Here is a 26,402-nt window from a genome sequence, read left to right on the forward strand (position 1 = left end):
ATACCTCTGCTGCTGGTTCCACTCCAGGCTAGGGTCATCTCTTAAAAATAATCTTTATTGGTCACAGTTAAGAGCAGAAAGAACACGGTGCTTTAGCAGTTCATGGTCATTCATTGCACGGTTCCTGGCACCACTCGTGCCATCCACTGACAGAACTACATAAACAGAAATAAATAAGTTGAGTAAACTGTACATTCATCTTAAAATCATCTCTTAGCTAAAAAGTTAAAAGGAGCCATTTCTAAGGGCTTTACTTTTCAGGGAGGGGGAGTGGGGAGAAAAAAAACAAAGGAAAAAGGCACATTAACCAAGGAACTCAGTGTGACTTTCATTTATTGTCAGCAGTTTTTTCAGGGCAGGGATGAGCTCTGGAACAATCACTTACACCACTCTTGGCCTCCAGTAGCACGCCAGCCCCATCCCACCCTTCACCACCATCCCGCTGTTCCTCTCTCCGGGAGCAGTGGCACGCACCACAGCTGGGCATATTCCTTGAGTGCAGGCCTCACCCCTGCAGGTTTTGGCACAGACTGGGAAGGAGCATCCATGGCAGGAGCTCAGGTCCCCCGGGCTCTCGCTGGCTGTGCAGCAAGTGCCTGCCTTCTGGCAAAAGCAGCACTGAGGTACTTATCCGTGGTACTGGGGAAGCAGCGACTCCTCGCACAGGGTCCAACACACCACAAATCGCCTTTGTCTCCTTCCATCCCGTTACCAGGTTGTATCATCTTCCCAGTTCAACTCCTCTTCTTCACCCCAGCCTGTAGCTTCAGCCTAGAATCACATAAAGTTATCAAACATTAAGGCATGTGGGCTGTACTTGTGTGCTTAGCACAGCCCCAGGAGCCAGGCGGGAGCCCGTGTGCCTTGGGACGGCAGATCATTCATCCACAATGCCAAAATGCCAAAAATAAAGTGCCAGTAGTTGCAGTTTTTGGTCTTAAAGAACTTTAAGCTACAACAGGAAACTCCTTAAAGACAAAAACAAACTTAAGGAGGAGAGTCTTCCCTAAAATTAATGCAAGAACTGTTTGTACCAAAACCACTTTCCATTAAAAAAGAATGTTATAAATTAGATTATTTCTTTTCCCCCAGGAACCAGCCATTTTCCTGCTGTATTCTAACACTGACACAGCACTGACTGCACTAGTGAGTGACTTTCCTCCCTGCCCCACAAAATGTGGTTGAGATCATGACAGTGCTTCTGTCACAGGACACTGTGCCATTTTCAAATGTTGTAAACAACTTCAGTTTACATCCCAGGCCGCTCTCCTCCTGCTCCCTGCTACCCTTGGGTACCTCTCTTGAGGCTGAATGAGCAAAACAACTTAAGTCAACACCTATTCCCTAACAAAGGGTACACAGTCAGGTGGGAGTGTTGCCTCCCCTGCTAGGAAACAGCAGCAGTCTCTGGAGTATCCAGAAAGTGGCTACAGGGATTTACCTGATTTCTTAAAAAAAAAATAAAAATTATAACCCCCTTGATTCTCTGAAATAGAGAAATGTTTCAGCTATTCTTCCATGAAAATACAGCACCCAGAAAACTTTACTCCGTAATCCAGAGGTTCTGCTTTTCTGGTTTTTAATTGACAATGCTTTTAGGTTTTCCCAGAAGAACCAAGAGCAACAGTAAGTCCTGAGCACCCTCTGTGCTTGAAAGGCCCTTCTGCTGGTGCTGGGACCATGCCTATTCAGCAGCCAGGATCCAGCCTTGTTAAGACTCTCCCGAAGTGTAGGATTCCTGCATCCAGGATACAGCAACACAGAGTAAAAGCTGGAGTTAAAACTCCTTAGTCAGTACTTCTGGTAGTGTACAAGTTGAGTCCATTCCCTCACTCTTACTTAACACAGCCCTCTTGGTGCTGTATGAATGGCCCACTGAATTCCCTGGTGCCTGCTAAGGCAGAGCTCAGCATCCTGTAGTCACAGGGAAGGACTCATCTGTAGGGCCTGTGCCCCTGATCCCTGCTCAAGTGTCCACCACCCCACTAAGGGGCTGGCTGGTGCTACAGCTCTGTGTGTGCTGTGTGGGCTTTGGGATCCTCTCAAGGGTGCAGTCACTGACACCCCCTGCCTGGAGCCTCTTACCTCAATCCCATCAGCTGCTGCAAATTTGGATGAAAAGAGCACGTTCTGGGAGGCACCCGAGGGAGTGGGATCAACTGCTTCTGTTCTGGCCTCAGGTAAAATCAGGAGAGCAGAAGAAGGTTTAATGTCTGGGATCATGTCAGCAAACCAGTCCAGCTCAGGGTCTTGCACGGGTTTCCTCTTCACTTTGATCGTGAACTCTTCTCCCAGGCCGTTCTCTGATGAAGGCTTCAACCTTTCCTGAGAGGTTGGTTTTGGCAGCACAGTTTGTTCCAGTTGGTCCTGGTGGTCCCACTTGTCATTGCTCCAGCTGTTCCCAGGGCAGGACTTTGTGGGGGGACTCAGTCTGAGGCTTTTGAATTCCTTGCTCAGTTGATGGGTACCTGGCAGAGGCCTCGGCCTTCCAACTGCATCAGCTTGTGTCACAGTGAGGCAGTTCCCTGAGGGCAATTTAGGACTGGGGCTCCTGGGCTCAAAGTCATCCCAGGGTTTCTCATCTACATCATGATCAGCAAAATAAGGTCCCACACTGCCCTGTAGCTCTCGGGGCTGAATTTGAATGTTCACAGTTTTCTCAGTGTCTGTCTCCTCTGGCTCGCTCCAGTCTGGCCACTCCTCTGCTGGCTTTTCAGAGGTAGTCAAAGAGCTCCTGCTATTCAGTGTAGTCATGCTTCCAGGAATTCCATTCAGGGAGGGCTGAGTGCCTTGCTCACCTGTGGAAGACAAAGATGTTACATACTCATTTCGAGAGAGCAAGTGCAGAAACAGAGTTGTCCCTAAAGCTCCTTGAGATCACGGGCAGCACCTGGCATGGGAACCAGCCAGTAAGTGGTTGGAAAGAAAGCTCTCAGATGAGAAAGCCCTGACATCTTCCTGCTTGTAAAGGAGGGAATTCACCTCCAAGCCCTGGGGCAATACACTGCCAGCTGATGAGCAACAGGTGACTGAGAAAAGGCCATGGAAGGAAATAGAGCTGGCTTTGACTGTCAGAATGAGCTGACCTGTAAATCCAGGGTATCTGCTGTGATATCTGCTGTGAGGGGGGTGAAAGCACATCACAGAACCTGCCCTAAAGGAAACAAACTCAAGGCCACACAGCCAGTCTGTGTATCTCTGCTTCCCAGACAGCTATTCCCTAGGATGTCAAGGGTCACACTCTCCTTCCATCACTGTTGCCTTCTGCGGTTCACTGAATCTTTCAGATCAGTACATGGAGAAAACTAACATTTTTCAAGCAACACTTAATTTGTGGAACACTTGATTTCCAAGAAGGAAGGACTAGGTTTTACCTGTCTTTAAAGCCAGGGGATTGTCTTGTCGCCCAGAAAGCTTCTTGACAGGTACATTTCCAGAGATGGGGAACAAGCTGGAATTGCTCTTCAAGGGCCGGGAGGTTTGATTTCTCTGATTGCTCACAACGTGACTGGGGGAATCTGCCAGGAGAAAAGGAAGGACACAAGTCCACAAGGTGTGTTGTCAGTCTTAGATGAAACTGCCCCCAGCATTGGAATGTTCTTATTTACACTGAAGCCTGGCACAGCAATCAGACAGCTGCACCTCCTGATCCATGGATAACACAATACTCCTCTGTTCCTGCTGCCTACAACTCCTGCCAGTACAAAGTTATGGCAACTGTACATGGTCAGTCTTTGCTGAGATGTTCTTTCAAAAAATACACAATGAACAAAGTGATTATGATCAGAGCAGATGCTTTAAAAATGCTGTCTGCCAGCTGGCTGGACCCAAAATCCCAACTGCTGCACTCCATGGCATCACAAATCCCCCGGTACCTGCCTCTTACAAAAGCACTGCACTCAGTCACGACAACTCCAAGCATAAACAAACTCATGACTCTACACAAACCCTCCCCTCCATGCCTGGGCACAGGCACAGCAGCTCCCAGGAATGAGAATCTCTACCCTGAAGGCTGCCCTCCTGTCACACCTGAGGTGAGGGAGGGGTGGGCAGTCAAGGCCACGCTCTGGAGCTGCCCAGGCACATGTTTGAAGGACAGCTTGGCAAGCATCCAGCTGCAGTTCAGTCTGGGGAGCTGCAGGCTCTGGTCAGCAGGGGTGCTGAGTCACCTGGGCTGTGTGGGGCCCTGTTGCCACCACCTCAGAGTGGCACAGCTCAGGCCAGCGCTGCACCTACTCCCCCAGGGCTCACCTGTGTTCCCAGCTGTGCCTGCCTAGGCTGGGCATTACCAGTGCCACCAGAGACGCGAGGCCATGGCACTAGAAAGGACTGCAAGGAACAAACAGAACCCCCCCTCCCCACAGTGCCCTTGATAAAGGGCACATCCTTTGAGGGGCTTAAGCACACAGCTCGTTAAGCCTCATCTGTTCAGCTTCTAGTGCTGCTTTTTGCAGGTTATCACTCACTGTTGAGGACAAAGGGGGGTTTTTTGTTGTTTATCAATAGTTAAATCTAATTTTAAATATATTCTGAAAAATAAACCTGGTTTCCACATGCAATCCAAAGGGGTTTATTTACTACAGTCTACTAAAATGATGTGAAGAAACTAATGCAATGAGCCATCCACAGATTTTAATAAAGGGTGGTAGCTGTCAGTACACACACAAACAGGAAGCAAACATTTATGCTTAAATTGATCTGTCATGCATTTCATTTGGTCTCTGTATGTCTAAAGTAGCACAAGTGCTGATTCTTCCCTCCAGTTACAAACATCCTTATGTTTCAATATCCAGAAAAGCTTTCCCTTAGTACACTTGGTTCCAAGTTATCTAGCAGGTGCAGGGGCTACTGTCTTCACTTGGATTAGCTGAAAAGCCTCCAGAGAGCTGATAAAATAGGGAAGTTCGTATTCCTTTTCCAATCTATGAATAGAAATTGGGGGAAGAAGGTGAGATTTACTATTTTTAAAAACAGGAAGGACAAAGGGAATATTAAAACAACTGTCTGTATAAGTCCTTTAGAAGGGCTCTACAGTTTTTCCACCAAAGACAAACACACACTCAAACACTGTATCTCCTTTACTTACAGGGATTCTTAAGAGGAGATTTAAATTTTCCCCCATATATTTCCTACATTTAAAATACTTTTATGTAACCCTTCTTCTGATATCAATTCTGTATCTACAAATAGCACCTAACTTAAAACTGAATTTTGGCTGCAAATTAGCTTTCTCTGCAATTAACCTGTCACCAGCAATGGATTCATCATCCAAGAAATTCTGCCTACGCTGCTTGGACAGAACGGGCAAGAATCCCAAGGACACTCTGACCGTGTCTTTTACCTTCTGGGGAGAGATCAGCAGTTTTCATGAAACTTGGTGCAGAGCTTTTGAAAATCTTGGTTCTTTCTCCACCTACAACCACTTCAGGCCCGAGCAGGGACACGAGCACTGCCAGGCTGTGCAGCGTTATCGCCACGATGGAGTCGCTGGTGTCTCGAAGGCCCAGCAACACCTGCAGTAACAACACAGTGACGTTACCAACAACAGGAATTCTGCTTTTTCACCGCCTTCCCCTTTAAATGTTACACATTCAAGGTAGCACACTTAATTTCTGACCCCCCCCCCAGCTCTCAGGAGATGGATGTAGCATAAAATCAGCCTTCAACTTCATGCTACAAGCTAAAGAGGGTGGTTGATCCCAGTGCCTGGATGGGGCTGGACCAGATGATTTTTAAGGTCCCTTCCAACCCAAACCATTCTGTGATTCTACGAAACCCCATACTCTAGGATATACCACCTATCGTTTTGCTGTTCCTAACCTGTGGCAATATGATGTTTTTCAACTCCTCCCGGGAGAACAGCTCAGCGTAGGCATGGATGTGGGACAGCAGCACCATCCGGACGTGCTCCTCGTGAACCTCAAACAGCTTCAGCAGCACAGGGATGACGTGTGCCTGGAACAAGGCTGGTGACAGGAGGCAGCTGGTCTGGCTCTCTCCAGTTTGCTCTAGGGAAGAAAGGTGGAGATGGGAAAAGGCTGCTTCAACAAGGAGAGACAGCTCATCCAAAAGCTCCTGACTGAGAAACCATCACAGGTGAGGGTGACAGTGTCGCTCCACTGCCAGGTCTGAGGCTGTGTCAGCTGCCAACACAGCTTACTTGTGTCAGAGATGGGAGGGGGGGGAGGAAACAGTGCCACTGTCCATTGCTCCATGGCCCTGGCTCTGAACACAGAAGGTCAAACGGTCTTGAGAGAAGCTTTGCTTGGTTGAAACACCGGTAGCTATTTAAGACTTTAAATAACTTTTAAGCAACTTTAAGAGAGGGCAGGCAAAGAGCAGGAACAGAGACAGCTGGGGACAAGACACAGTGAACACCTCTCACAGGGGAAAGGAGAGGAGACTGAGTGCCCTTAGAGGTGAACGAGTGCAGGGACAGAAGGAAACAGGGCAGGCAGGGGAAAAGTGAGAAGAGGGATATGCAGTGAGACCCTGGGGTGGCAGGGTGGGGTGACACATAAACCTGGGAGAGAGCCCAGGCCTTTCCTAATTCTTCTCCCAGCATCAGCAGAACAGTGGAAAATACTGCAAACAAGGAAGCACAGATAACTGTCCTTTCCAGTTCTGCATGTTACAGGATTTGGTCTGGTTAAAGAAACACCACTGTTCCCTTGATTCAATGAAACAACCACTCTGAATCCATTCCAAACTTGTCAGTAATAATTGTGACGACAAAGTATTTAAAGGTCACCTTTCTTTGGGCCCAGCAGATGAGGAAGAAAACTCTTGACAGCTACAGGTTCTGCAAACACGAGCTGATTGAGTAGAAGAGGCACCAGCCGTGATGCTATCAGCTCCTCTGACAAGCCAGCCACCCTGTCCAGCAGGAATCTGCATTCCAGGAGACAGCAATTAGTATCAAGGCAGCCTTCCATGATGCATTTATGCCTGATTCCCTTAATATCACTTTCCCCTTTCTGTGTCTGACTCATCTCCTAGAGACAGTGTCCCAGGGCAGCCTCTCCCTGTGCCTGTGCTCTGACCTACACGGACAAGGCTCTGCTCCTGCCTGGGGCTTCAGGCAAAGATAACACAGACCAGGAGCCAGAATGACATCCTGTCAAACCCCACACCCGGATCACAGGCTGGCACAAGCACATCCAACTGGCACAGGAAGCTGCTGGGGCATCAAACTGCCTCAGAGCTGGCATCTCCCATGAAGAGCTACAGTCAAAACTGCAGCAGGGAGCCTTCCTCTCACCCCACACCCTGGTGCATCACAAGAAGTTTCCTACTGCTTTGGGAAAGGCTGTTCTTCCCACCACCCAAGGAAAGTTTCCCTTGCACAAATGAATCCCATTTTGAAAACACTTCCATCTGATGCATTTTAGAGGTGGCCAGAAGACTGTGGAATGGGTTTATTTATTTACGCCACAGAATTTAATTCTATGCAACTGCTCCTGCTTGTAGGATTTTTGTTTTTAAAATATCATGAACAGTTACTGCTTTTCTCTAGGCCTGGAGGAGATGAAGAGAAAGGTGCACATGCTGTGAAGGCCCCTCTGCCTGATAAAGGGGCAGCACTGCCCTATCTTGAAGCCAAGTGTTCATTCCCTCCCTCAGCAAACACTGCTGACACAGAGATAGTGGGAACCGTTCTGAATGCTCCTGCTGAGATCCCCTTTCTCCTCTTACTTCCTCCACTCAAGCCTCAAACTAGGGAAAAACAAGTGCTGGTGGCCACAGAAGTATAAAACAGGCAGGAAGATAGCTCTGTAACAACACCAGGGCTCTTTTACATGGAAAAAGAAGGAAAAACCCAGCTTCTCCCCCTTTCAGGCCCAGGTAATGCCATGATAACACAGAAGGTTCCCTTATAGAAAACTTCTTGGGGAACAGCTGGATTTCCTGCAAGATGCTCCACGACTGCAGCCAAGACACCCACTACAGCTTCACCCAGGCAGGGCTGGCACCACAGGATTAATTCATCCAGCAAGTCTTATTGCAAACTCTCTCACTGGCAGGCACATTGCCCAGCAGGTACTCCTCCCAAACACCAAACCACTCACAAAGAACTGGGAAAGGAGGAGGCGAAGAGCTTCCTCTTTGATGCACTTGTTACTTTGCCTGGAGTACCCAAAATGGTACGGAGCAAACAATGTTCTGCCAAAGCAACCAAAATCTGCCAGCTGAGGAGGTACCTCTGGGCACAAGCCCTCCCAGGTCCCCCCCAATCCATTTGGCAGAAGTATGTCTGAAATAAGAAGCTTCCAGATTACACTTTGTTCACTTACTTGAAAAACTCAGTTTTTTCCTCCTCAGACTTTAGTGTTAAGGTCTTCAGAAAATTCACAACTTCCAGAAAATCATTCCTAAACACAGAGACATAGGTTGGCAAGTGATGCTCAAACCATCCACAATGAAGTGACTGCAAATCCCCACCATTCATTCAGCAGAGGGAACTACACAGCGGGATGCAAGTCTTGATCTGGCAGATCAACAATGCCAGCGTGGAGGTGAGACCTGAAAGCTGCTGCTCAGCACCTCACTGGGAAGACTGGTAACAATTTCTTAATTTAAGGAGTCTCTTTGTCAAAGATCCCTGTAAGAGACAGGGATTAAATCTGCACTTCCATCCCACACCTTCTCCAAAATAACACCTTGCAAGACAGAAATAGGCAGTGTCAAGACCAAGAAAGGCCTCATACTCCTGTCCTTACCTGAAGAACTCGTGAGACAATAAGCTGGACAGTGGTGGACGACACTTTGGGTCTGGGTTTAGCAGTGTGCAGCGCAAGGTTTGCTGGAAGCTGGAGAGAATATCTGCTGAAACTGAAATCCAGAGCACCCACAGTTAGATTTCTCTCTCAACGCTGAACTAGATATATTTAGGAGTCCCCCACCCTCCCCAAAACTTATTTTTCACACTAATTTATAGCAAAATTGCAAAGGGAAGGGAGAAATAGCACTTCTATTTCTCTTCCTAAGCTGTCTGGCTGTTGGGGCTCCAAGGAGTGCTACTGTCCTCCCAAGAAGCTTCCTGCTCCCTCTCTGCTGGAAGGTGGCAGCCCCTGCTCAGCTGTGGCACTCGAGACCCACGTGCCACATCCACATCCCTGGGAGAGGCAGCTGGTAGGGCAGAACCGGAGCAGGTTTGGGAATGCTTGTGGCACATGGGCTGGTGACCTCCAGCCACACCTGACCACGTCCAAATGCAGGCAAAAGGGAACACAGGAGAAGCCAAGGCCTGCATTTAGCCCAGCAAACACAAAGAACAGCACTGGCCACTGAAGCCATGGCACTGCTGCCAGCTGCCACAGAAGGTGAATGGCTCGACACACACAAGGAATAAGCCACAGAGGCCTGTCCACAGCAAAATGAACAGGTGTCATTCCTCACCCTGGTCATTGAGGACAGTCAGGAGATTTTCAACTGTTGTTCCAAAGGCATAGGCATCCCTCGCGTGCCCGTAGCTGCTGGGCAGGATTTTGAAATCTGCAGACTGAAAATAAAACCAAAAAAACCAGCAAAGCAGGAACTTAATGAAGTACTTGGTAATTTCCAAGAGTGTCTATTCCCACCCCCTGCCACATACAGTCTCCAGTTCTTTTTATAGCACCAAAGCATACCCTGTAAGTAGAATATTATGCTAAAAAAAAACTGCACTGGGGAATTTATAACCCAAAGGAGCAACTACATCACAATGGAACAACTCCCCAATGGATGCTGGCAGGCAACAGCTTTCAGCATTTCTATGGAAACAGGTGACAATTAGAGAGTGAAAGAGTGTTCCTTCAGCATAAGCAACTCCAAGGATTCTCAATGGGTAGGAAGTGACTAATGGGTGGAAAAAAGGCTGTTAGAAGAGCTCCACAGGTATGGGACTGCAGTGATCTGGGCAATCTCAGCAACTACTCTGTCATTTTTGCATGGCTTTGGTGACTTCGAAGCACTAAAGCTGCAACACAAAGTGTTTGGAAAAATATTATTCCCTCTGCCTAACACCATTCCCAAACCAGGGGTGGGACAGAAGAGGGGAAAAGGAAATGTCAGATATTATCCAAGAGTCACTTCCATGCCATTTAGGCATAAGGAAATAAAACATATGAATGCAAATACATATCCTGAACATCACACTTTTTTATTTGTTGCCAGCAGGACCTTCCTGGAGCAGGTGCTGTTACTCTGTTACTCACCATCTCCTCGCACGGGATGCACGACTGGTCTCGTACGGACCTGACCTGACAGAGGAACTGGAAGGAGAAGAAGAGGGACATGAGCTGCCTCCCTCACTCACCTGTGCCAAGCAGCAGAGCAGGGTGTCCCCACGGGCCAGGGCTCAGGGGTGGAAGGAGCTCTGCCCCTGCCCCTTCCACTGGCACCCAGGGCAGGCTGTGCTTGGCTCTGCCCGAGGGAAGATCCCAATGGAGCAGGTGGGAAGCACCAAGCTGACAGGAAGCAGCTTCAGGGCCTCACAGCCAACTCGTTGTGAAGGGTTTGTAGATCCTCTGGGAGAAAAGGCAGTGTGCATCTGTGACACAGTGCCAGGTTGCAGCAGGGATCTGCACAGCAGGCAGCAGGAATAAACCAGGAATTGTTCTGCTAATACGCAGATAAGATGCCAGCAGCAAAAGCTAAGGAGGCATTTAAATTATTTTCTTTATTGATTAATTTCAACCTGGATCTTCCAGCTTCACACTAAAGCTTTTTTTTTTTTTTAATTTGTTTTTCAGTAAGTCCAGAGGAGCAGAGATTTCTCACTCTTCAGCCAGCAGTGTCCCTTAGAAAAGTATCTATTTTTGGTTAATGGGGAATTAATTTGTGTAGATATTGTAGTTTATAGTTATGGTGTCCTTAGAGGAAAGATTCAGGACAGAGCTGGAAGTGAACCAACACACTTAATAGTAAATCCAGCTAAGTGGAAGGACTTGGGCCTTAGTGTTCATAGATGGCCAGTTTCCACAGGCCAGGAATCCTCTCCTGGGCATCCGAGGGTGCACTTGGCTTGGCTCTTACCTCTGGGGTGGCTTCACTGAAGTTACAAACTGTTTCCATTCCTCCCAGCTTCCAGTGCCCATCCTCACTCACAAACACGGATGATAAACAGACATTGTTATGTGTTAGGTTTCCCTAGAACACAGAAAAAAAAAGAATAACAGACTCGGGATAGATGGAGATGTAAAATCTTAACCAGTGCGAAGTAGGTGCTGTGAAGGGCTGAGGGAAAGCTGCCAAAAAGCACAGTTCCAAAAGTCCTCTGGGATTTGGTAGGTGACTAGCAGGTGCCAGGCAGGAGGACCAGGGTTTCAGAGCAGACAAAGGCCTGATTGTCACAGCCCCTGCAACAAAACTGTAAATCCAGGGAAGTTCTCCAACTGTGAACACAAAGCCCCAGAGCTACAGTCTGAGCTGGGATTTAACTGCAGTCCTGGACAAACACACAGTGCTCAATGAGGAGAGCAGTGACACCAACCTCTGACACGGGGTGACAGCTGTAAACAAATGCCAAGGCTGAGCAATCTCATCTCCCTAAAGCAAGCAGCACTGCAAGCAGATTCATGAACTGAGAACCGCTTGCTTCCTTACTTCCAAACCCCACAGCACTTTCAACTACCCTTCCTCCCACAAAGCAGCCAATGATTTTAGCAGTTTCAGCCTAAAAGAACTGTGGGGCACGTGCCTGCTTTTTGGGAGGAATCAGAAATGACTCACCCAGACAAGCCCAGGTGCTCTCCTGTCCCATTTCATCTGTCTCCCTCCAAAGCCTGCTGGCTGCTGCCAGGGGTACCTACCCTGTCATGGAGGAAGATGAGTGCCAGCAGCACATCGTAGATCCCTGCGCAGATTTCGGCAGAAGAAAGTGTCTCCAGGACCAGCTCCAAAGGCTTCACCCGCTCTGTAACCAGGTGGATCCCATTTGCTTCCACGGTACAAGAGAGGAAGCGCAGAAGGCAAGGATGGCGCAAGGTTTTCAGGTGCTTCCAGAAACAAAGGCTTCTGTTAGATCTCACCCGGGGCAGCTCCTCTGGCTGCAGAGCTCAGTCCTGTACTCTTAGCCGTGTTTTCTCAGTGAATTTAGACAGCCCATCCCTGCTCCTCCCCAAGCACCCAGCGCACTCACTCACTGCAGAACTTGTTATAATACATTGAAATAGTCATAGAAAGGCTTGGGTTGGAAGGGACCTTAATAAAGATCATCTCATTCCACTCCCTTGCCATGGGCAGGGACACTTTCCACTAGACCAGGCTGCTCCAAGCTCTGTCCAACCCTGCCTTGAACACTTCCAGGGATGGGGCAGCCACAGCTTCTCTGGGCAACCTGTGCCAGGGCCTCACCACCCTCTTAGGAAGGAATTTCTTCCCGGTATCTAATCTAACCCTGCCCTCTGTCAGTTTAAAGCCATTCCCTTGTCCTGTCACTACAGGCCCTTGTAAATAGTTTCTCTTCATCTTTCTTGTCAGTTCCCTTCAGTTACTGGAAGGAAAAAGTTTTACACAGAATAAAAGAAAGTCTCAGTCATAACAAAAATGGTATTTTGGGTGGATCCACCCAAGAAAGACCCTCTGACTTCCATCTGCAGGAAGAGACCAGCCCTCTGCCAAGGCAGGCAGGTACTGCTGCGTGGCCATTCCTTCCCATACTGCTGACATCGCACAGCACACGATGAGCTCTGCAGCTGCCAACCCCTCCTGCCCCCCTGCACTGCCACGGTCAGCTCCCACCTCTTCTCCTGCCCTCCCGCCCCAAGGTCTGACCCCTGCACACCAATTCCCACCCTCCCAATAAAAGGGAGGGACAGCTGTGACAAGTCTGTCCCAGGCAGGTTCCAGTACCTTGGCAGCTTTATTAACCTTATCTTCGTTCTCCCGCTTGTACACGAACACGGAGGCGCGTCTGCCATCCTGCAGCACGGCCGGGCAGACGGTGTGTCCCGTGGGCAGCGTGAACGGCGGCTCCTCCAGAGTGTAGCTCTTCAGAGCGCTGTTCTCCGAGCCCATCCCTTGCACAGGTTCCCTCCTGACCACCAACAGGCCTTTGGGGGAAGGAGGACCTTTTTCAGACAGATTCAGTTCCGGCGGGCGCTGTCCAGTTCACCTTCAGAGCATTTTCTGCAAAACATGAAACAGCCATGAAGAACCTCCTCCGACTTCAGCTTAAGGGCAAGAATAAAATCACCAATGTTTATTTTGAAAAGGAAACCAAATGTCCACAGAAGGGTTCAGATCAGCAGGTGAGCAGCTTTCAGCTCTGGGGCTTGGACTGTGCTGGCACCTGTGCCAGCATCACCACCAGCTTGACACACAGTGCAGCATCCACAACTGATCCCTGACCTGGCTGCCAAGCTGAGAACCCACCAAAAGCAGGATCCACAACACTCCCAGTCACAGACACCTACTGCAGGTGCTTAATTCAGATTAAGCACAGTCAGCAGCTAGGAACTGTGACTGCCACCACCTCAGGGCACAAGGAGCCCCTGGCCTTCTTAAAAACACCATTCTTCAATTCTCCAAGCCAGGGGGGATTCCAGAGAAGGAGGAAGGATTTCAGGAGGTTACCTATAGCCAGGTAACCTCCTCCAGCAGCACACTTTTCCCCCTGATTACCTTCTCTCCATCTGACAAATATTCCATCTGCCTGCCAACCCTTCCTTCCTCCCACAGCCTGTCAGGAAGAGGCTGACACAGATTTTTGTGCTGTTTCCTTGCATATAAAACCGGTAAAACAAACACGCTGATTGCAGAGGCTCTTTTGCAAAACACTGACCAAGCACATGCTCCGTCATCAGGCTTGTGATCACGGGCCACAGGCGAGACCCTGGAGCGGTCTGCACACAGGAGTCAGCAAACCTTCATCGGGAATCAGGAGAGAGCAGCACCTGAGCTTTCAGGAAAAGCGGAGGGAAAACTGACCACTCCCAAGCATTTTTGTCAGGGGTGGATCTGCACCTTTTCAGCACTAATTCCTTTAACAGAATTTTTGTGAACTCCTTGGCACAAAAATATTCCTGCTGCCCCTGGACAGAAGGGTTTCCTCTCCAGTCAGAACCTGGAAGCCCTGCCCTGGCTCCCCCTGGTTAACCCTCCTCACCTGTGTGCATCACCACCAGCTGCTGCTCCTGGGCACAGTCCAGGGCATTTCTCTGCATTCTCTGCTCTTCCCAGCTGTGCCTCATTTGCTTGTTCTACTTCAATGATTTCTCAGATTTCACCCAAGATACCTGAAAGTCCTTAAGTATCTGGTCTGACCTGGTGCCTCACGTTCCTCCAAATACGTATGAACATATTTGACTTCAGAGACACCCGCAGAATGTGGGTTCTGTTCAGGAACAGAATCACAGAATGGTTTGGATTGGAAGGGACTTTGAAGATCATCTTGTTCCAACCACCCCTGCCATGGGCAGGGACACCTTCCACTAGCCCAGGTTGCTCCAAGCCCCGTCCAACCTGGCCTTGGACACTTCCAGGGATGGGGCAGCCACAGCTTCTCTGGGCAACCTGTGCCAGGGCCTCACCACCCTGACAGGGAAGAATTTCTTTCGTATACCCAACCTAGATTTCCCCTCTTTCAATTTGTACCCATTCCCCCTTGTCCTGTCACTACAGTTCCTGACAAAGAGTCCCTCTCTGGCTTCCCTGTAGCTGCCTCAGACACTGGAAGGTGCTGTGAGGTCTCCACACAACCTTCTCTTCTCCAGGCTGAACAGCTCCAGCTTTCTCAGCCTGTCTCCATAGGGGAGGTGCTCCAGTCCCCTTATCAACTTCATGGCCCTTCTCTGGACTTGCTCAAACAGTTCCATATTCCTTCTTTACATTGAATATCATAACATCAGAGTTATTTCATAACTGATCTCCCTGAGTGCTGCTCTGTGACAGACAGCTCCAAACACACATCCCCCTCTCCAGACAACCTCCTCTCACGAGGAGCCCAGCAATTCTCAGGATCAAACACTGAGCACCTTCACACAGCCAAGTGACAACAGCAGCCCAGTGAACCACAACCCATGTTTTCCAGCTTTTCTTTTTAGCTACTGGAACTCCAGCAGGCAAAAGCATCTGCAAAGATCTATACCCAGGTGTGGCTAAAACTGGGCTCTTTAATGCTGAAGTAAAACATCGCTCACACAACCACACTGTGCAAGGACCCACATTTGCTGTATGAGTTAAGAGCACTGCCCACATTATAACCCTTTCACATCTTGTCTTCTATAAATTGTAAACAGGAGCATTAGATGTAGCACACAGCACACCCTGGAATGGAGATGAGCCCGGCAGGGAAAGCCAGAGGGACTGGGAGTTAAGGACAATGTGGGTTTCCTGCCATAAAGAAGTGGAATTGCAATTTACCTTACTGATGGGTTGCTGCCACCTGTGCACGGTATTCACCCGAAACACACGCGAGCCCTGGCGCTCCACAGTTCAGAGGGAGGCAGTTCCTGGTTTTCCACACGCCTTTTCCGCCACCTCCCAGGCTAGCAGAGTCTCCTGGAAGTGCTCTCGGAGGTGCTGGGGGCTTTGCTCCCAAAGGCAGGGGTTTCCCAAAGCGACACCTGCCCGTGTCCACCCGGACCCCGTACACGCAGAGCACGGACACCGGCAGGTGGGCGCTCAGCAGCCCGCGGGGAGGAAGCCCGGCTTTACTGCACCTCCCGAAGGACGCCTCTACCGTGGAACCGGGAAGAGCACGCGTTTGACACCTGGGCTGCCCGGGAACACGGGGTACCGCCGGCTGCGGGAACAGCACGGCCAGAGCCGCCACCGCGGGACGTGCTCCCTGCCCAGCGCCGCGACCTTCAGCCCCGTCGCCCGCCCCGCCCGCGGCTCACACAGCGCGCTCCGGCCGGGCCCGGCGCGGCCCTGCCCACCCCACCCACCGCCCCCTGGCCGGCCAGACCCACAGCAGCCCCCGCCATGCCCCGCTCCCCGCACCTGCCGGGGCCGGCCCGCGGTGCCGGTGCCGCTGGGCCCGCGGCCGCCGCTCCGCCCGCCCGTCCGCTCCGTCCCGGCAGCGCCGCCCCGCGCGCGCCCCCTCACGGCCGGAGGGCGAAGCGCCGTCACCCCGCGCGGGGGCGCGGCCCGCGAAGCGGCGGCGGCCATTTTGGGTGAGGGCGAAGCTGCCCCGGGGCGCCTCTGGAATCATGGAGTCACAGAATCGTGGAGCCGCCAGGGTTGGAACAGACCTTTAGGATCGTCCAGTCCAGCCGTTCACCTGGCACTGCCACTGTAGCCCCTAAACCACATTGCCCAGCGCTAGATCCAGACACCTCTTAAACAGCTCCAGGGATGGTGACTCCACCACCCCTTGGGCTGCCCATTCCAATGTCTAGCCACCGAACAGTGAAAAAACTTTTTCTAGTATCTAATATGAATCTCCTCTTAAGGCCACTTCCTCTTGTTCTCTTACTGCAGGCCCGGTAGAAGAAGCCGGCCCCCACCTCCCTCCACTCTCCTGCCAGGGAACTGTAGAGAGCACTGAGGTCCCCCTTGAGCCTCCTCAAGACTGAACACCCCCAGCTCCCTCAGACGTTCCTTACCAGACATGTTTTCTAGAACTTTCAGGACATGCTGCAGCACTGCAATGTCCTTTTCAAAGGACAGTTTTAAATGTCCTTGTCGCCTCCGTGCCCTGCTGGCTCTGCCCGCAGCCCCAGTCCCTCCCGGCCGGGCTGTGTCCTGGGCTCATTTCCTACCAAGCTCCAAGTGGCTGCCACAGGGCACCCAGTGCCACCCCCTTCCAGCCTAAGGACCAGGGCCGGCAGGGTGGGAGCGAGGCAGGTGGTCTGTCTGACACGGTCGGCAGTGCACCTCCTGTGCGAGGAGATCCATTTAATGCCATTAAAACTAATTGCTCTCCGCGCAGCAGCGTAAAGTGACTCCGGGGAGAGATTTCACGTGAGTGTTTTGGACAGCAGAGTGAAGGTTGAAAGGAATGACTCCAGAGTGGTGGGAGGTCCGGGCTTTTCACACGCTATTTTCGTATCGCCGGTGTTATTCCAGTTTCCTGCAGCGCCAGGACGTGAGGATGTGGTTTGCTCAGTCACTCTGAACCAGCAGCACAGCCCATACGCGTGGCCTCGTCTAGACGCAGATTTAATGGCCAGGGCAGCGTGTTTAACACAGGTGGTCTGGGCTGTGGGAACACCTCGGCTTTCTTTAGTAACTCAACTCCACGGGTTTAACCTGCACTAAGTTTTGTGCTGTCAAATCCAGCATGAACTTTCTAGACTGTATTCTTTAGCAGTACACTTTCCCCACCCCCCATTTCTAGTGAAGCCTTCCTGTCCATGGACAGCTTGGATGATCCCAGAGACATGGGGCTGCTGCCCAGTGGCTTGTCTATGCTGGAGTCGCTTCAGCAACAACAAAACCACAGGACCTGCACAGGAAAAGGGATTCCCTCAGATCCACACCCAAACTCCACTCAGTTGAGCCTCACCATCTGTTCAGATGAGAAAGGAGAATGGATTTCTCCTACGCCTGTGCATGGGGAGGGCTATAAGCTGGCATGTCAAGGTTAACATGGGGACACAGTGCTAGGAGGAGTCCACTTCTCTGGCACAGGCATATGCTGGCAGATGGATGATCTTGGTCTTTTTTAATAAAGCAGGAAGATGATGGGAGAAGGAGGCTGGAGGAAAGTAAAATGGGTCATATGTAGTATGATGTACACTATGTCACATGTTAAGGGGTAATATAATGTACACAAGAACAGAAACTACATAAAATTCAGGTACACCACCTCCCTCTTTAAAGGCAGGGAAGATCCAGCCTTTGGCCCAAATGGGACAGTCATGCCAAAAGACCCTGGCCCGGAAGTGAAAAATAAGGGAAACTCTGGACATTCCTCACCACAGTTTACTCAAGGTCTAAGTGAGGATTTGTATATCCTCTCTGTGTGTGTTTGTGGCAGGGCAAAGGCAGAAGGTCAGAAGATCTGAACAACTTAAAGATAAAAAATTCTTAATAAGCAACATCTGATTTCTGCTCCCAGCACTTGGCTCTAGCCTCAGGCTACGGTGTGATTCATGTGGCTGTCAGGAAGAAAAGGCAAGCTTTGGCTGCTCTGCATCATTTATGGTGTATTTCCTTTGCTGGACAGCCTCTGTGGAGAAGCATTCCTTGCCTTCACCTGCTTTTCCCATGCGAGTCCTTTGTTCCACATAGACTGAAGGCACCGAGGTGTGTGTCCTATTTAGGGCCCTGTTACACCAGGTGATGCACAAACACCCCAGCTGGGCTTTGTCCACAAACTTCTATTGCCTTTCCTAAAAACAACCAATGGTGGGCTCTTCCAGAGAACCACCCAGGAGCTGATGAACCCCCCCCCCCCTTTTCTTTCAGGGACAGAGGGAACCAGCAGGATTACAGAGCTTGTAGCAAGTACCTCATTAGGTTTGTAACTGGTTATTTAAGTTGATTGGACAAGAAAAGATCGGCATAGTGGAGAGACAGCCAGCCAGTAGGAGATGACAGGGCAAAAAGCACATCTATGGAATAGAGCCTTTAAGGTCTAAAGGGACATCTGGGGACCATTGTCATAGAATCCCAGAATGGTTTGGGCTGGAAGGGACCTTAAAGATCATCTTGTTCTAAACCCCCAGCCATGGGCAGAGACTGCTTTCACTAGAGTTGGCTGCTTAGAGCTCTAATCAGCCTGGCCTTGGACACTTCCAGGGACAGGACATCCACAGCTCGTCTGTCCAGCAGACTCTGGTGCAGTCGCTCTCTGTGCTGTAGAAATCTTCTCCAGCTCTTCCTCTTCCAGGTCATGTGGCCTTTGTGAAAGGCAGGGGAAAACAAGGCTGCAGTGGTGCTCCCAGCTGATACCTTTTCCAGTGATGTCCTATTCCCACATAGCCGTGTTAGTTCCAACCACAGCACAGTAGCTTATTGCTGCTAATATTTCTCAAGTACTCAACTGCTTAATAAACAGAAGTGGGTTTCTCTTTTTAGGGGGCAGGGACCCCAACATACTTTTTCCAGCTCCAGAAAAAGTCTGTATTTTTATTCAAGTGGGTGTCCAGACCGACTGGTTGCAAATGTCACCTTGTGCCTGTGAAGCACGTGCAGGGCAGCGCTGTCGCCCCACCATCTGTGCAGCTCCAGCACCTCTCTTAGTGCCTCAGAGCTCTCTCAGGAGAAAACCTCAAAACCCTAAGCTTGAGGAAAAACTGAGCACATCACAACAACTTCAGGGGCTGACAGCTGCCACATGAGTTGCACCAGTAAGTCAGCTTCACTGTTTTCCTTGTTTTTTGAGCATGGTCACAGCAGGAATGGAGGCTGTCGCTGTTCTCAGCCTCCTGGTATGACAAGAGGACATCTGAGCTTACCAGTGCCCTTATTACAGGAACTCCACTAAAGAACCTGCCAGAGGGGCCTGAAATCTCTTGTATCTAAACAGAGCTTGTCCTGCTTATTCCAGAAGTAGATACATCTTGTTCCTGTTTCATTTAATCCAGAATGGATTAAACTAAACAGAATCATGGCAGTCTGATTTCAGAATGAAATGCACATGTTAAACTGTCAGCAGACAGCTCCACACCCCCTGGATATTTAAAAGACCTTGAATCAGGTCCTTCATGAGCTCTCAGGGATGAGGATATTTGTTTACTTTTGCTTTCCCCACCCTGTTGCCCTGGTAAGCTCCTAGATACTCGTGCAGTACAAGTAATAACTTAGCACACGATCTGAGGCGGCTGCTTTGAGCCTGTTGCTCACGGAAACGAGCCTGTATATCTGCACAAAGCCTCTGTAATCGCTACCAGACCTATGAGCTTCTCAGCCCGTGCTTGTTTCATTGTGCTATTAACTTTACAGCCTAATTATATCTAAAACACTTGCCTAACCAAACTCATTAATTAATTAGCAGCAGGCTGGGAAAGAGGATACTCCTGGGATGGTTCAGGATTGCTCCTGTAGGGAAAGAAAAGAGGAGCCTTACAAAGTCAGAGAGAGAAACCAGGAAAAAGAGGAAAGGACAAAAGTTGTAGAAGTTGCTAAAAGAAAGCAGATCCCTCCTCGCCCCATTTTATACAGGATACAGTACCCAGGGACTGAATCCATAAATACATATAATTAAACAGGTCAGACTCTCCAAGGCTCCCTCCAACACCCACAGGAAATGTGATATAGATTGAAAAGTCTATGCGCTCCTATCTTTTTTTCTCCCTTTCTGACTCAGGAACTGTAATTAAAGGGGAAAATCAGCCTCCCTCCTGCCTTAGAGTGCAGTGGCACAGCTGTTTTTCATCTTGGCTAGCAGGCTCTGTCCTCAGGCTACTAAGTGCTAAGTAATTTTTACCAAGCTCTGCTTGCAGATAAATGATGTTCTTCTCTTAGCTGCTGCCAGGCAAAGCTACAAATACTTGATCTTTTATTCTTTTCTCATAAACTCCTAACACTGAATACTAAAAATGCTGCCAGAGATTTTTCCACTGCCATTTATTCTCAGCATGGTCACAACTGTAATACAATTACAGACACCCACCCATTCGCCGGAGCTCGACTGCCGCTCCTCGTTAACCTGAAGCTTCCAATTAAAGGCTCCTTCAGTTTCATTGTTAGTTTGCATATACTCCAAGGACCCACTTCATTTTGTTTTTCCCCCAAAACACATTCCATGAGAAGGGCAACTGCTTTAAATAACTTCACACTAATTTTCTGGAAAAGCCTGAGGAGCGAGTGCCAGTCTCAGAAGAAAAGCCTGAGTCTGAGTGTGCAGTTTGGGGAATTTCTCTCACAGCTATAACCATAAAAGTATCTGAAAGCTTTTGACTAAACGTAGCACAACCGCTGGCCAAATCCAGTGTGGCCTCAGAACAAAGGAAAGCATCTAGAAAGGTACAGCACTGGAAACCCATTAGTTTAATTCCAGTTTTCTGCCATGCTTCTAGTGAGATCTTATGCGTTCTAAGAAACTGCATAAAAATTAGTTAAAAATGGTATAGAAAATAATGTAAAAAATACTAGTTAATCCTGGCAATGCTTTTCTTCCACCTACCTCCAGTGAGCGAAGCAATGAACAAGAAGCCAGCACAGGGAGGAGGCTGAAAACTGGTAAGAAATACCATGGCTAATTTTAGCCTTGTTTCCAGTCATGAAGCATGAAACACGGGGAGTAACGGTGCTTACAAAAGTACCTGCACACTTTTTAAAGGTAAAGCAAGGTTTCAAAACAATCTTGATTTCCAAGGTATTTTTGAAGTATAAGACTAATAGTCTGTCAGCTTCCTAAACAAGCTCATGCCTTTGAAGATCACCTTCCCAGCACAGACCCCAGTCTTATGGGATTATGGCAACAGGTTTAGTAGGATCAGCCCCCAGTGCAAGCCAGCTTTCCATTTAAGCCATAAATGAGGGAGAAAAGAGCGGAGGAACAATTCTGCAAATCAAAAGCCATTAATGAAAGAAAAAAAGATGAGGTAGAGGTAGCTTTTCTTTTACAAAGTGAAAATTTGAACTGCCTTGATGGCTGTGGCAGAGAGGGCATTTCCCTCACTTTCTTGTGTCTGTTAGCTGGGGGTGCACAGCTAAAGAACAGCTTCAGCCTAAACTCCGTTCGCACTCTGTTGCGTATTTCAAACCCTGGCTTTAAGCAATCCCTGCACTGTGAGCCCAACGTGCAGGTGTCTTGGCCTGTCTGTGCTGCTCAGCGATCCGTGCTTAGATCCAGCTTAAGCCCCGTGAACGAGCAGGACAGGATGGATTTGTATTTCCAGATGGGGAAGCTGGGAGAAAAGCTCTGCATCTGGATTCTGAACCAAGGTACAGTGTTTTTCTCTTGCTGGCCCTCAGGGTGTGGCTGTCTTCTCTCAGCCCACAGAGCTCTGCTTAAACGCCATGGTAAATGTATTCTGTTGTAGTGTAGTTTCTAATTTTAAGTGTTCTCAAGCACTTAAACCAGATTGTAAATATCTGAAGCTCCAGGGAGTGAATCTGTGCCATCTTTCCATTATTAAAGTGTTCAGACCCAGGGCTGGACTTTGGTCCAAACTATGCGTCGGGGCAGTGCCAGGAGATGCTGGGGCTTAACAGTGTTCCTGTGACTGAAGTGTGAGAGGGAAACAGTCCATGTTAAACACACTGCACATGGAGCACTCCTCTTAAATGTCTTGTAAAACACATGAAACATTGGTTAGAAACATATTCACCACTGCTGACCACACAGGTTTTTATGTTTAATAGAAATTAAATTAGTAGCTTGATATACATAATGTGACACTTTCCAGTCCAGTAGTTTCCAATTCCTGCTTTCAAGTCACAGAGTGAATACTGTACAAAAATAATAACAAAGAGCAACCAAAGAATAAACACTGTCACTAACACACTGGACCCAGAAAGGCTACGTTTATCTGGAGCTACACATGCCAAAGGATACAGAGTGACGGCCCCATCGTGGTACAGTCATGCATTACCAAGGGACAGAGCTGTGCTGCAGGCACACCCGCTTCCTCCAGGGCTGGGGGCGCTCACCGTGCTCCATAGCCGTAGTAATACGGTTCATCCGGGCGGTATCCATAGGCAGTCGCTGGGCGGCCCGGAACCCCTGGGGACTGACCGAATCCATCAACTCCGATGCTACAAAATAACAAGGAGAGAGAAACTGCAGGTTTTTGTATGGCAGAGAAGGTACACTAAGGCTGGTGTCTCCAACTCCTCCTGCCAGAGTTTTGTGAGGCAACTTTGCAAGCCACGTTCATGTTCCCTTTGTAGCCAGCATTCCTCTGTCTGCTCTTCCCCGGTGGGAAAAGAAATGCTGCAGAGAAATCAACACAACTCCTATTGAGGAAAGGCTTTCAGGTCCGCAGGAGATCCCAGAAGAGACAGACCCCTTCTCTTCCATCCTTGTATGGACTTACTGGCCAAGAACTTCACTCCTGTAACTGGATTTCTCCCTCTGTATACTGAAGTTAACGTGTCTTTCAGGAAAGGCTTCGTGCACGCTTCTGGCAAAGGCCACTGTAACCCTGCCCTACACAGCACCTCTGAACAGTCTCAGTCCCTGCCTTCAGTACATTTCTGAAGTGCCTGGGAAAACACCAGCTAGAAGGGAGAAAGTGAGAAGATGTGACACAGCAACATAGTTCAGTAAAGGATGGTGTTTCAGGTGGAATACAAGGTTGGCAGCCAAATGGCAGAAAGCATTCATCATATACTGAAAGGCTATGTACTGATGAGACAGAATAATTAATTTTTCATATAGAATAGCACCTACAGTCTCCCTTAAGAGAAATCCCTTACACCTACAGAGTACCACAGCAATGAATTAGATATTAAAACGCAAGAACTGCATAGGGAAAAGTGGCACATTTTTCATGCCACTCTCATGGAGGAGGTAGAGGAAAAACGAATATTGCTTAAGACACTGGACTACTGCCTATTCATAGTTATGTCACTTCTTAACTTCCACTTCAGTAGAGGGACAAATGAAAAAGGATCCTGATTTATTTTCTGACTAAAGATGCATTGAAAGGAGCTGAACTTCCCCTCTGAAGACTGTCAAAACACAAAGAACCAAAGTGCCTTTGGAGTGGGGAAAAGCTGAACCTCATTACTGCCAATTATCCATATGGAACATGGGTTATGCAACAGGCAAGGCTGGGAAAGAATGACCCCTCCAGAAGATGTACAATGGGTGGGCCCCAGGCCCTGGCTCAGCAAGAAGCTGGCACTGCTGAATCAGTTGGACTGAAAGGGCTCAGCTTGCAGTGGTGGGGGACCACGTCCATCACTCTGTCCTCACAAAGGCACTTTCCCCGGATTGTGTCTCAGTGAGGTCCTAGAAAAGGATCCTTGGTGCCTGGTTTCTCAGCAAACTAGTTCACTCGTGGGATGTTCTAATAATCAGGTGAAGGTGGAAAGTCTGAGGCTGAGATTTGTCCTCTGAGAGGGAAGGGACACAATCAACAGTCAAGCTGCAGAGAAAACCATTCCAGTTTATCTGAAAATACCTTGAGAAATGCCATGTCCTGGAAGTGCTTTGCATTCCCATGTCTGCCTGTGTGTATTTGAACGGGCAATGCCCCTGTCCCCACCTCCTACACCAAGCCATCAGTCTGAGCAGAGCCTTCAGCACAGCAGAGAGCATCAGAGTGGCTGTGGTGTATCCTGCAGTGGTGCAAAGCTCTGTGAACGCACTGCTCTGGCTCCACACCTGCCTCTGGCCACCAGTTCTTTCCTGTATCCACTCTGAAGTCCTGTTACTCTTTTTCAAGCTCATTAGGAAATGAGCTGGTGACCTCTGAGGCACCTTCCCCAGCTGCCTCCTTTGTACCTGGCAAACAACAGCTTTCTCATTATGAGGCTTGAAGCTTTGAAAGAGGGGATTAAGAGAAATCCTGTTACTTTGTGTTTCACTCTTATCTCCAGAAACCCCAAACCGTGAACTCACCTTAGCCAGAGAACGGTCCCTGCTCCTCCCTGTTCCTGATTTCCAGAATGCAAAGGACTGACAGACAGACCTCGCACGGGCTGCCCTTGGGGGCCCATGTCTCCACAGAGATCCCAAAGCTCTTCCAAGCAAGCCAACAAGGACAAGCAGAAAGATGAGTAGTATTTTTGGCAGTTCAAAAAACAAACCAATTGAAGAACTACCGTAAAACATCAATTCTTTTGGAGTTCTTTTGGTCCTGTCAGTGCTAGGAGTTAATAACATACTAAAAGAAGGTGTAGTGGGATTTGGAAGTGCAGGGTCGGGTTCTGTTGTGTTTCTACAAGTTCCCAGTTACATGTGTAACACTGCAGAGAAGCAGAACCCTTTAAGGCTACCTTCAAACTCAGGAATTCCATTGTTGTCTTCCAAACATCCTTAAAACATCTATATTTGATTTATAATGAAAAGCTATTTTAACAGAAAACGCTTTTCTGGGTTTATCTTTCAATGTTGTTTTTTGTGACTATAACAATGTCAGTTGTGGTAAGTTGCTTTTATTACTAGTGTGGTAGAATAAGGGCTTTTTGCATTTCTGATCCCTACTGAAAAGCTCATTCTGGAATGATGTTTAAGTGAGTGAGGAGAGGGAGGGTGCCTGAGGCTGCTGACTGCAAGTCAAGCTTGTAGGGGACATGCCTTGGCCCACGGGAGAGACAGAAGGAGCCATCCTCGGGTTTACTGTGGCAGAGAGGCACACAACAAAGACAGGAGTTGGAGACCTGTCCTGAGCTTCTTTTAGTCCCTCCATTATACACCCCAAACTAAAATACCACTGACTTCTTGGGGTGAGGTGTAATAACGCCCTGAGCCACATGGTGGCAATGGGCCTCTATCGCTGGAGGCTGAGCTCTTCCAGCCACTTCCAGCTCAGTAATCCTTATTCAAAGAACTTCTAAATGTATTTAAATTGATAACAAGAGCAGGGAAAATATGGTTTCAATCACATTCTCAGCAAATCATTTTTTTAATATTTTTTTTTATAAACGTGTAAGTAATTAGGTAAAGATCCCTAGAGTTTAAACTTTGAGGAGTATCAGTTATTTCCAAATGGTTCAGACATATGTTAGTGTCCTGAAGAAAACTGGAAGAGATGGATCAGCTGATAACTGCTTTGGACAGCTAAAAAAAAAAAAGGAACAGAAAATCACATTAAAACACCTTGATCAAATCACTACTCTCTCCTATCTAAATATTTCTCTTAAGTAAATGAACGCTTGACCATGCTTGAAAAAAACTGGCTTCATTTTTACATGTTAGTGCTCTTGAAGCACACCAGCTTTGCCTGTGGGACTGATTGCCCTGGCAGGCTGCAGCACAGAGCCTGTCATAGTTGAAGGGAAGGCTCCTTAGCCCAGGAGATAACGGAGGGGTAGGACAACCAAACAGCCAACACGTGCCTGGAGACTGAGTCCAGAGTCTGGCTCGCTCAGGAGGCTGGCAGGCCAAGGGCATAACCCACCAAGGTGGAGACGGGTTTAAAAACCAAGTCCTGATGAATCCTTGCCCCTTCTGCCAAGAACAGCAGAAGGGGAGAGCCAGGAGAGATGGTAGTTCTGCAGCTGTAAACACTGTTGGGTAACGACTGGCCTGAGATCATGATTTGTGCCATGTGTGCTCAAATTTATACCAGCAATCGAGTTCAAAACCTGCTCCTAGGAAAAATGTGTTGTTGGCCTTATGATACAGCATCTACCAGGAAACTCAGTGCTGAGCAGAGCAAGCACCAGCCTGTCTTCCTAAAAAGTTAAGGACATGTAATTATGCCATTTAGGGCAACAGTACGCATCCCAGAATTAGTATTTTTTCCTCCCCATACTCCTCCCTATTCACTTTGGTACCTAGCAGAAGTGCATGCACCCCTGCAGGTGTAGACTGGATGTGGATCATACAACACCACAACAAACCCCTCAGATAAATGGCTTAAGCCGTTGCCTCACTGTGCAAGTGATTTCAGGCAGTTCTGCCTCTC

General features: G+C 48.8%; 2 protein-coding genes across 6 annotated transcripts in view; both read right to left on the reverse strand.

Moving 5' to 3' along the window:
• Window positions 1-316: 316 nt before the first annotated feature.
• Window positions 317-16,601, reverse strand: SCYL3 (SCY1 like pseudokinase 3). Of its 3 annotated transcripts, none has more exons than XM_027715631.2 (14): window positions 16,533-16,601; window positions 12,835-13,110; window positions 11,793-11,978; window positions 11,017-11,130; window positions 10,197-10,253; window positions 9,400-9,502; window positions 8,721-8,832; window positions 8,295-8,372; window positions 6,752-6,891; window positions 5,821-6,008; window positions 5,342-5,513; window positions 3,375-3,518; window positions 2,086-2,798; window positions 317-771 (listed from the first exon to the last, which is right to left on the reverse strand). In XM_027715631.2, the coding sequence occupies exons 2-14, from the start codon at window positions 12,997-12,999 to the stop codon at window positions 709-711; spliced, it is 2,235 nt and encodes a 744-aa protein (XP_027571432.1). In that variant the 5' UTR covers window positions 13,000-13,110; window positions 16,533-16,601; the 3' UTR covers window positions 317-708. The 3 variants fall into 3 exon arrangements, with proteins under 3 accessions (XP_027571432.1, XP_027571428.1, XP_027571421.1); XM_027715627.2 differs by lacking the exon at window positions 16,533-16,601 and adding an exon at window positions 15,928-15,984; XM_027715620.2 differs by lacking the exon at window positions 16,533-16,601 and adding an exon at window positions 15,346-15,711.
• A 5,553-nt stretch (window positions 16,602-22,154) lies between these two features.
• Window positions 22,155-26,402, reverse strand: part of KIFAP3 (kinesin associated protein 3) — a 66,386-nt gene continuing 62,138 nt past the window's right edge. For 2 of the 3 annotated variants that reach the window (XM_027715557.2, XM_027715551.2), the window contains exon 20: window positions 22,155-22,578. In XM_027715557.2, coding sequence (XP_027571358.1) covers window positions 22,470-22,578 — 109 coding nt within the window. In that variant the 3' untranslated portion in view covers window positions 22,155-22,469. Of the gene's footprint in view, window positions 22,579-25,378; window positions 25,553-26,402 lie in introns of those variants that run through there. The other variant, XM_027715565.2, reaches the window with a different exon arrangement.

This window comes from Pipra filicauda, unplaced genomic scaffold (assembly GCF_003945595.2).
Source record: "Pipra filicauda isolate LSUMZ 115617 unplaced genomic scaffold, ASM394559v2 scaffold392_size659746_pilon, whole genome shotgun sequence".
NCBI classification, from domain to species: Eukaryota; Metazoa; Chordata; class Aves; order Passeriformes; family Pipridae; genus Pipra; species Pipra filicauda.